This window comes from Hippocampus zosterae, chromosome 18 (assembly GCF_025434085.1).
Source record: "Hippocampus zosterae strain Florida chromosome 18, ASM2543408v3, whole genome shotgun sequence".
NCBI classification, from domain to species: Eukaryota; Metazoa; Chordata; class Actinopteri; order Syngnathiformes; family Syngnathidae; genus Hippocampus; species Hippocampus zosterae.
This window is the reverse complement of record NC_067468.1, coordinates 12,237,146-12,248,735: the sequence shown is the minus strand read 5'-3', so window position 1 is coordinate 12,248,735 and position 11,590 is coordinate 12,237,146. Positions and strand designations below refer to the sequence as shown.

Sequence of the window (11,590 nt, the reverse complement as noted above, 5' to 3'; positions counted from 1 at the left end):
TTTTCACCCGGCGCTGTTACGTAAAGACGGATTGGCTGTTGAACACACAGCCCCTGTACGCGCGTTTTGATTGGCTGTCGGTCCCGTCTTTGGTTATGACGTTGTAACTACTCCACACATACACACGTACACACAAAGCACAAACATAAAAAGGCAGGAGAGAGGCAAGACGTAATGGTTTGACTCTGTGTTCGTGCTCTTGCGATGACCGTGGCTCCTGCATTAGCCTGCACATCCCTTAAACAGGAGGCGCAATGAAGGTAGGTGCCCCCCACCCCCGGCTTCCCCAATGTCATCTACAGTACTTGTTTCTGGTGACATGTCATTTCCTCACTTGTGTTTATGGAGCTTATACGCACGATGCCACAGCTCAACTGCTAAGGTGATTGATGACAGTTTACACGGGGTTATATAAGGAGACCCCCTTCAGTGCAGTGGTGGTCATTCTCGGGACTTATGGGTTATCTTGGGTCATGGTGTGTGTTTTTGTGTGTGTGGTCGGTGCAAACGAGGAAGGCTACAAACGTGAAGTCGCGTTCAGTGGATGCAAAGACGCTGCAGCCACCTTCCATTCATCGCTTTAATCCGCTCTAACGAGATCGGAGGGAAGGAGCGGGGTGGGGGTGGGGGGGGTGCTCGTCTGCACGGGGGGATGTTTGGGGGACATCTCGGGGAGGACGCGAGGATCGCCCTTCTGCTCCACACTGTGTGTGTCGGGGTTCTCCCCGGTGTCTGTTGGCTGCAGATGAGGATGGGAGCAATGACGTCATATGTTTCATCACAACATAGTGTGCAGCTCCTTCCGAGGAGATATGTCTCAAATTTGTGCGTTTGTGTGTATTACATGACAATTTAATTAGTGTGTAAATGTGTCGTGACGCATCTTAATATTCGGTCTAACTGAGATCCAGTGCAAGACCATTTCAGCTCACTTTTAATTGACGCCTGGTTAAAAATAGCTTTAGAATTGTGGTTTCACTTTGCAGCGGCGCACACTGCATCTTACTGAGAGATGTGTTGCAGAATTTTCTCCTTGCACGTGTGACTAGGAAATTGCTGCTTCGTTGCTATATTAAATAAAAAAAAATACTGTAGTGTAGACGAACCCATTGTTTTTATTGTGTACAGTACTGTCATTTTTTTCCTGTCTCACTTTTGGTTAAATCATTTGCTGTCACACAGTGTCACGAAGCGAGCAATAATGTGGACGAGTCAACTAATCGGTTCAACCTGCACAATGATTCAAAATTCGTTTTTTAAAAAAACACTTATTTGGAAAAGTTGGAAAAGTGAATCCAGTGTCATTAATTGTGATATCAGTCCTTTGAGTACCTCAGGCCCGCAGGCTCAACCCCAGGTAACCCCGTTGGGTAAAAGCGGGCCTGATTGTGATATGTGAGTTTCATTTTTTTTTTCACTTGAACAACTGGATTAAATTTCCTTTCAAATTGTCACACTTCCAGTTTTCATTTGGCCAAAGCGCATTAGCCTGTCCCCAGAATAATGGAAGTGACACTTTGTTGATTAATCTGATTCCAATTGAAAAGCATCTTTTTTGTTCTGCCCCAGTTTTAAATAAATCTCCACAAAAACGAGCTTATCGGGAAGGCAAGAGAGTCTCACAGGTTTCTGCTGCTATTAAAAAAAAAAATGCTGTGCGGTGATCCCCGCGGCTGTGGTTTTTGTTCTGCGGGCTAGAAATGTTTTTCAGTCCCGCCTCCAAGTCTCCTAAATCTCTTTATTATGCAGGAACAAATCTCAACCCTCTTGGTCGGAGCTTTTTTGAGTTTTATCTGCGTTCATTCCGCATGTCACACACGAGATTTGACTACTTCGGGGGGCCGCTTCAACACACATCGGCAATTTGCGCATTGTACATTTGAGTTTCTCTTGTGACTGTTGGATAAATACCATTAGGCATGCATTTATGCATTCATGTCCTGGTTTTACTCTGTGCCTGAGAGAAAAAAATATACATTTTCATCAGAGGGAAATAAGTCTTTTCATATGCAATATATATTTTTTTCCTCAATTAGACACCGGAAGGAGACAAATACCATAATCCACCCGTCTCGAAGTGTGGTGTGAAGGTGCCCTCTATCGTTAAATCCAAGAATTACTGAATGAAATGTTCAAACTGTGAATAATGTCACCGTGGCTTGTACTTTTTTTTACAAAATCCAACACAGCAGGGGTGCCCAACTCTCATCCTTGAACGCCCTTGTACAGCCTGTTTCACACGTTTGTCTGATTCAAATGATCAGGAATCGTTATCAGGCTTCTATAAAACTTGCTGGTGAACCAATCATTTGAATCAGATGCGTTGGAGGAGGCAAACATGTAAGCAGCCTGAAAAGGGGCTGTGGCAGACCGGATTTGGGGGCCGCCTGAAATACCGTATGTTCATTAAGTATAATTCAGTTGTATTTAACTTTGAAGCACAACACATCTAAATATCTAACTCTTTTAGAATTAATACTTGATGAGTGTGTGCTATACATTTCATTTGAATCACTAATATACTATTAAATGTGTCCAAAACTTAAATTATACAGTGCCTCTTTTTGTCATTAAATCTTTTGATATTTGCCACTAATCTCGGCAGGACGTTGAAATGCGTCATTCCATGCCCTTTTTTTTAAACCCCTCAATAGTGTACATTACAAAATAGGATTTAACTTAATTCCTATGCTACCAGCTTCAAATTGTATTAATGCAGGCTATTAGTCACATTGAATCATAGCATTTGCATGCAAATGGTCTTATTGTCTTTTTTTTTTTTAATCACTGCATCATGGTCCTTCTACATTGGTGTTGATCTGCATCTAAATGCAATGTCATCCTGAAAGAAACACCAATGAAAACGAAGGTCCACTCACTGTTCACGTACGGTCATATTAAATAGACAGGCCATGCAGGGTTCGAGCTTCCCCTCGTCACATTTAGTGCCTTGTTCTCAGGATTACGTAAACACTCCCGAAGCAGACGGCCGAGGTCACATCACAGCGTGTATGTGACAAGTCGGAGTTGGGAGGAAGCTGCCCGGAAACCAGAGGTGAATTCCTGTATTGTGTGGTGCAAAGAGCTACACAATGTGCTCCTGTGTGTGAGTGTGTGTGTGTGTCAGCTATCGATTGACACAGCCTGGTAGAGTAGAGGAAGACAGAGTTCCCTATGCCCCATGTCTCCTCCATTCATTAGTATGCTGTTGAGTTGCTGTTGCGCAGTTTTATGTCATCAACAAACCGACTTCAGAACATTCAACGAGAGCGTTTCCTCCCCAGCCCTCCCATACAAAAACGATGCGAATCGGAAAATCTGTTTCATTTAAAAGATGCAGTGCGTGTGTGCCAGTGCGTTGAATCCAACCGAGTTGAGTCGCGCCGGTATAAAATACAGCAATCCCTCGTTTATCGCTGGAGGTGAAGTGAAATCCGTGAAGCAGTCATCTTTTTTTTTTACATACAATACTGTATTGAATGAAACCAAAGATTAAACCTTTTATCAGGTCCAACGTATAAATATACATATTCGCGCTTCCTGCAACAAGGTGTGTTTGTGCTCACCAGGCGGGAGCCTCGTCCATGTGGGCGTCATGTTGCGGGCTGCTGAACGAGGTGATGGGCACGGGCACGGTGCGGGCTCAGCAGCCCGGCTTCGGGGCCGGGGCCGGGCCTTTCCGCTTCGCCCCGAGCGCGGGGTACTCCACGTACCCGCCACCTAGCTCGGGGAGCGCCGGGCAGCTGTGCAAGGCCTGTGGACTGGCCTTCTCCGTCTTCAGACGTAAGGTAAGCCGCGGCGAAGTGAAAGTTCACTTGATTTTGTGCAACTGTGGAGACAGTGGGACAGTTAAGACTCGTTTATAATGCCAGACCCACTCGCATGTATAAATGCGCCACTCTTCTCAATGTCTTATCTGTGGATTCGTTTTACACAGTGCCCCCTAGTGTTCAGGCTGAGACACCGAAACACCTTTTGTGAGTGAAATATGCGACAAGACTGTCATTGACGTTAGATGTTGGAATCTCACTAATGACAAGTTGTTAGAAGGTCTGACCAATTAATCTAAAAAAAAAACCAACTCAATTTTCCACAATATGTCCCCGTTAATAGCGCGTGAAGAGTCACAGCCTGGTGATCGTGTGCCCGAAGCATTTGGACCAAAATAAAAATAGCACCTCGCCAGAAAATTCAGTCAACCTTTCCTATCGGTGGCTGTGCAGTATTTGCAAACGATACCCAAATCGCGAAACTCGTATTCTGTCACGCTGACATTTCTGCAGGGATGGTCATGTCAGAGTATAATGGCAGAGTGCATGTGCGTGTGCCAGTCAGACAGGCACGTGCCAGCTTCCTGCTCGCTCTCACTGCAAAACGCAGTCGCAGCGATGAGCCCGTTCGTGAGTCAGCGCGATATTTTCAGGCCACCTTTTAAATAAGTGTGCAGGGGATTAGCGGGCAAGCGATCGTGGGGTTAGGGTGTCGATGATGGTGCGGAAGCGAGACACGTTTGCGCGTGAGTGATAAGCAAATGTTTACCAATTGGGCTGACCTCCTTTCGCAGCCATTTCGAGCGTCAATCCACCCAGCTGCTCAGTGTAAAAGTGGATGGTGAGTTGGGTTTTACGATTTTTGAAAAACAATCTAATTGCAACCCCGCCATGTTGTGGTTGTGATTTAATATGCAATGATTTTTCCAAATATTCACATTCTTGGAAAGAAACATAACAGAAATTCAAATCAGCCGTGGCGGTGGTTCTCCATCAGGTGGACTGCGCGATGATTGACACTTCTGGGTTAAATCCCAACAGTATGTGTGTGTTTACCACTACAAACAGCAGCTGCAATGAGCTCAGCACCGCCTTCGGGGGAGAACACTTTGGAGTATCAAAGTTTGCATGGATTCAAGCTTATTTATAAGGAGCCACCAGAGGCGCCATCAACGCTTGAAAATGCCGACAGGAGTCAGACATGCGGGCGTGCAATATTTAAGAGCATTTCATTAAATGATGCTCGAGTGGAATGAAAACGAATGACAGATGCCGTCCCTTTGGTGCGAGTATGTGGAAACTGCCTGTCAATGCTTTTTTTTTTCCTGTAATATGCGCGTCTTTGACTGAGTACGGCTTTAAAAGGTGGGGCCTGGTCTGGTGAGTGACGTGGGTGTCAGTGACACACGTTATAACTAAGCAAGAGTGAAGGGAGCTGCACTCTCATTTATTGACACCCACGGCAATCACCACTTCCACGTACGCCACTAATTACCGCATTAAATCCCATCCAATTACCTCGCACGGTGACTAAGCGTGTCCTCTGCTCGATAGCACGTGTGCTGCGACTGCAAGAAGAGCTTCTGCGCGCTGTGCTCAGTGCTGCAGGAGAACTTGCGCTGCTGCGCCACCTGCCACTTACTGCGGGGCACCGCCTTCCAGAGGCCACGCCTCATGCAGCTGCGTGTCAAGGACCTGCGGCAGTACCTGCTGCTCCGCAACATCCCCACCGACACCTGCAGGGAAAAGGAGGACCTGGTGGAACTGGTTTTGTGCCACCGGGGCACCCGAGAGCCGCCCCGACCTGTGATGGTGGTGCAGGAGGAGGAAGAGGAGGAAGATGAAGCGGATGGAGACACGCCCGAGGAACAGGAGGGACATGATGAAGATGATACAGACAGCCTCCACTCACGCGCCGCCTCGCCGCCCTCCCCCGCCGACTCAACATCCGAACAGTCGCTTGGATCCGCCTCTCAGGGAGTCGTGCTCAGCCCAAGTGACAGCTCAGGGACCCCAAGCCAGGTGACACTGACACACACAATTACAGTACGGTTACAACAAAATATAGCTAGCTAGTGTGGCTAGTTATAGTGAGGGGCCAGTCCTCTAAGTTAACCTCAACTGCACGGTAGCGCATAAGCAACACTTCTTTCCGACAAATGTCGCTGTCGCTAAAGGAGGACAAGGAGTAGCGAATCATGTGACACATTGAGCGAGAAGCAAGAACATGAGAAGACGGAGAAGCCATGATAACTGCAAAGCTTAACATGAAAAGACGATGAGTGAAACGTCCTGAAATTTGGTTTCAAATAAATGTCAAAATGTTTTTTTTTTGGGGGGGTAGGGGGAGCTAGTTTATTTGGGCGGCCCGGTAGTCCAGTGGTTAGCACATCGGCTTCACAGTGCGGAGGTACCGGGTTCGCTTCCAGCTCCGGCCTCCCTGTGTGGAGTTTGCATGTTCTCCCCGGGCCTGCGTGGGTTTTCTCCGGGTACTCCGGTTTCCTCCCACATTCCAAAAACATGCGTGATAGGCTGATTGAACACTCTAAATTGTCCCTAGGTGTGAGTGTGAGTGCGAATGGTTGTTCGTTTCTGTGTGCCCTGCGATTGGCTGGCAACCGATTCAGGGCCCCGCCTACTGCCCGGAGACAGCTGGGATAGGCTCCAGCACCCCCACGACCCTGGTGAGGATCAAGCGGTTCGGAAGATGAATGAATGAATGGTTTATTTGTAGCTTAGCTCAATCAATTATGCCGAAATATTTTTAATTAAAATAAAGCTTCTTTTAATTGTGTTTATTCGAACTATGTTTTAGATTATTTAAAAAAAACACGATTTGAAGCAATTATTTTTGGATTGGAAAGAATGTGAATAATTGGTTGACATTTAAACTTCACAAATGGCCCATCTGCCTCTTTTTGAAAATCAAATGTGGCCCTTGAGTACAAAAGTTGGCTCAGCCCTGCTCTTGGTGCTTGTCGAGCTGAATTCAACAACAATTATGTTGATTTTTCTCTCCACAGCGTGGATTCTGCATTCATGCGACAGCTGCAAGCAGCAGCATTTACACTCTGACTGCCACTGTGTGTGTGCGCGTACGTGCGTGTATGTGTGTACATGCAGACCAGCGAGCAAGGCGGCTTAAGCCCTTTGCCTTTTTTTAGGTCGCTTACATGGGCTGAGTCAGTTATGTAAGGCGCGCGCAGGTTGACAACCCCCTGCAGCAACGCAGCTGACACCAAACGCAATGCCGAGCACTATATTAACATTGCATTAAAACACAAAACGCACGCCCACACAACTTCCTGTGCACTTTGCTGGGCATCATGCTTCTTCCTCTGTTGTTAATAGGACATAAACTACTGTGTGGCAAGAAATTACAAATTCCAGTGGGTTAAATATAATATACAAGTCGTGACATACTGGAAACACACTATACAAAAGGTGCATTAAAAGTGATGCATTCACAAAGATAATAATGCTAACATTTGCATGACAGAGGCACACATTTGAAACCTAAATTCAAATTTGAAACGCTAATTTGAAACCATTAACCCCAGTTTGAAACCCTACTTTAGGAACCTAAACCTCGTTTGAAACCTGACTTTGAAACCCTAACGCTACTTTGAGGGTAAGGGTTAGTGCAGGGGTGGGCAAACTTTTTGGCTCGGGGGCCGCATTGACTTTTAAAATTTGACAGAAGGGCCAGGTCAGCACGAGCTATGGTACATAAAAAACAAACTGCATTTGTTGACAGTCCATATCAAACATCAACACAACAAAAGCATGAAAGTACTCTATTAATATTGCTGCAGATGGGTTGTGATCAGACCAATAGAAGTAGAACAGAGGTCCTAGGTGGTCGAAAAGACCCCCCCACCCCCCTCAATGTTCTGCAACTTCAAGTCAATGCGCCACCTGGCGGTGAAAGGCCTGTCATTACAAGTTCAATTGAAATGAATGCAATCATTCACATCGAAACCTTAATTGTGTACCAACCTTCGGCGGGCCGGATTCAAAAGACCAGTGGGCCGGATTCGGCCCGCGGGCCGTAGTTTGCTCACCACTGGGTTAGTGGGAATGAATGATTTAAATTTTTGGACTGCATTATCATTTTCCACCAATAGATGGTGCCAATACAACGTTCACATTCAATCATTATTTTCACTCGCGAGTACTTGCAAGAAATAAGCAAAACTTTAGTGTCGACAAATTTTTATGGTCCACTTATCCGACCTATTCGATTTTATTCTCGCAGCCCTAACCATGAAATACTGAATTTGCATGATTCATGTTGCACTGAGCTGCCAGTCCCCCTTGCTAGAAAATGGCGGTAAATTCCACATTTCCAACTCCGCGATTATCCGTTTTTGCTTTGCCGTCTCAGGCCCCACGTCTGTGGTCGGATCACACAAACACAAAAAGCCAAAGAAAAATCAAAACACCTAAAAAAAAAAAAGTAGCTATAGAGGAGTCTGAGATTGTGTGCTGTCTAGCCAACCAATGCATTCTTAATACATCGGAGCAGGAATTTGCCTGAACACACACACACACACACACCGAAGTTGAGTCAAGCACTTGCTCGTCTCCTTTTCCACTACGGAACACTTCATTGATTCCCGTCTCCTTTTATTCCTGACCTCCATCTACAAAGAAAATCATTAAGCGGGAAGTGCGCGCGGTGGAGCGCGTACTCAAATATGTCTCTTGTGGTATTAGATAACGGAACAGATGTACTCTCAATATCAGCGCTCGAGTCCTTCTGTGCGATACTGAAAGTCATCGCGTAATGAGGTGCATTGTGCTATGGTGTCGAGGACGACTTGGTTCACGGTGAAATATTCACCAAAATTAGAGTTTGGAAATTGATTCTTATGGTGTTCGGATTGAAGGCCAAATTATAACGCAGCGTTGTTCGACTTAATTTCCCCCAACTGTCACTTGTTCCTTACATTGTTGCTCTGTTGTTAGTTTTCCCCTCAGGAGCCCGAGGACACGGCCAGCGTGTCGCTCCTCAATCTGGAGCAGACGGCGAGCCCGACGGAGGCGATCCCGGCCATGCATAGGAGGGTCCGCGCCTCGCTGTCCGATTTGGACGACGAGGACGCCATTGAGAGGCTGTCGGTTCGCCAGTTGAAGGAAATCCTCGCCAGGAACTTTGTCAACTACTCGGGCTGCTGCGAAAAGTGGGAGCTGCTGGAGCGCGTGCATCGCCTCTATAGAGAAAACGAGCTCAACAGGAAGTCAAGTACGCACCGACTGTTTTCAAAATATGATATTTTACCTCTTGATATTTTTAACATGACTTTTTTTCCTCTTTTTTTGTTCTTTTTAGTGGAAAATGTAAGCATTACTGCAGGTAAGTACTTCCTCACTATACGATTGTCACAGCACAACTGATTTTTTTTTTAACTCTGTCCTATTATTCTCCCTACAAAGTGGTTGCATATCCTCCACCTTTGTGCAACAGTGCTGTCGGAGGTAAGTTTTTTTTCCCTACCTACTCAGAATATTGGTCAATGGGTTAGCCAGTTAACAGCCAGCCAACTCGCTGACACCCACATCACTCACTAGGAGAGGCCATGCCTTTGAAAGCCATACACTCAGTCTAGATATAGTGAGGATGGCAACGCCACATGGATAAAACTGCACATCACATCTTAATTTGCAATTCGTATCAAGTCACGTAACTCGAGTCTGTAAGTGTTATTTGCGGCCCACAGACGGTGTGAAAGCCCAGCTGGCCTCCGACGATAATCTTTGTCGCATCTGCATGGACGCCATCATTGACTGTGTTCTGCTGGAGTGTGGCCACATGGTGACCTGCACCAAATGCGGCAAGAGGATGAACGAGTGCCCCATCTGCAGGCAATACGTAGTGCGAGCCGTGCACGTCTTCAAGTCCTAGAAAAACTCTCGTCGTTAAAGACACTGAAATGGGAGCGAGCGGCTTGGACCGGCGGTTCTTGTGTGACACGGCAGGGGTTCGAGTTGACACGGTCGACTGCAACATGTGCAATACTCTTAAAAAAAAAAGGAGACGTGTGTGTGTGCGTGAGAGATTTTGTGAGAATGTGTGTTTTCATTAATATAGAATCTTGGTTCTAGTTTAACACCACATTTTATGTTAGCAGACGATGCCAAATAACACGCCAACACCCTCATCCTCTTAACTTTGCTTTTCAAAGCCAGCAAGTTTGATGTGACGGTAGAAAGCAGTTTACAGTAAGGGTTTATATTTGTTTTGAGTCATTACTGGCCAAATAATAGCAAGACTGCGAATCCGGAACACGCGAGTTTAGTGTAAATTATCGGGCTACCCACAATTTATTCATCATTTCTTATTTTGACAAACACCATCAGTTTTCACTTCATCAATTTGATCATAACAGCTGCTGCTCGATGATATCTTCTTCCCACCCTGACAGAGGTCATGGTCTTTTTCACTTCAGTCTGTTGTGCAAAGGAAGTGAGACACTTTCTTTGATATCTGCTCATCCATGTAAACAAAAATGTGTATGGAATTGCCGTTACTGTATATGTGTTGCATATAGATAGCTTCTATTGTTGTTATGAATTAAATGTATATTTTTTCATGGGCTAGACTTGCAGGGGTTCGGAACCTTTTTGAGCAATGAAAGCAAAATGTTTGGAAATGTATTTCAGTGATATTCGAGATATATAAGATAAGATAACCTTTATTAGTCCCACACTGGGGAAATTTGCAGTCTACAGCAGCAAGATGGAGGCGCGGGGGGATAAAGTGTTTCATTACACAAAATAAATAATACAACTACAGTATATATATATATACACATATATACTTTAAACACTGAATTCAACAAAATGTAGTATAATGAGCCTTTGAATGTATTCCTTTAAATAATTCTGTTGTAATACTCACCATTAATGTAAATGACTTTCCGTTCCTCACGATTGCTAGCAAAGCTAACGGAATTTTATAGTCAGCTTGCCGGGTCCATGCACGGAGTTGCAGTTGGCTAGTTTGCACCCTGCTCAGTAGCTTGCACGCTTCCTTTCTGCTGTCTCGCAGGGTATTTCGATGCGAACGTAGCATGTCGGGTGTCAAAGTGCCGCTTTATATTCGACCGTTTCATCGATGGTATTTTGTCACTGCAAATTAGACACACCGCAGAACCTGTTCTCTCCACAAAGGCGAATCCTTCGGTCCAGAAGTGTACCACATTCGTCGTATTTTTTGTTTTGTTGTTCTCGCCATCTGATTCGTCGAAGGGTTAGCTTTGTGCTAATAACCGAGCGGGCTAATTCAAAAAGGAGGCGTTTACCTGTGACGTAGAAACGGCAAAGTAGGCCAGTATCATCCAATCAAAATTGCTCCTGTAGCCACCTGCAGCCCCGAACAGGAAACGATCAGTGAACAATCGATGGATGGATTAAACAAGCGAGCAAATTTATTTTTATCTGCGAGACAGATGCAATCATCAAAAGAGCCACATATGGCTCGCGAGCCATTGGTTCCCGACTCCTGGACAAGAGGCAAGGCTCGGAGGTTTATGAACAGAATGTATTTCTGACGGGTTTGTCAAGACCTTGAAAATGTGTCGGTTTGGATGTCTGTTGGTTTTTTTTTGCTACACATTCCCCATTCACATCCGTTATTATTTCGATTTAATGCGTGTGTTTGTCAATGGACGATGTCATTCACGGGCAGCTACAGTCTTCTGGAGAGCACTCATAATCCTGGATCTTTATATTTTAGATTGGATGGAACTTTTTATTTTGGTAAACAAAACAAACAAAAACAATTTATTGAGTTCAATAAAATGCAGTCAAATCTA

General features: G+C 45.3%; 1 protein-coding gene across 1 annotated transcript; it reads left to right on the top strand.

Moving 5' to 3' along the window:
* Window positions 1-102: 102 nt before the first annotated feature.
* LOC127591451 (E3 ubiquitin-protein ligase RNF34-like) lies at window positions 103-11,590 on the top strand. Its single transcript, XM_052051653.1, has 7 exons — window positions 103-260; window positions 3,570-3,788; window positions 5,325-5,792; window positions 8,742-9,018; window positions 9,106-9,129; window positions 9,210-9,251; window positions 9,494-11,590. The coding sequence occupies exons 1-7, from the start codon at window positions 255-257 to the stop codon at window positions 9,676-9,678; spliced, it is 1,221 nt and encodes a 406-aa protein (XP_051907613.1). The 5' UTR covers window positions 103-254; the 3' UTR covers window positions 9,679-11,590.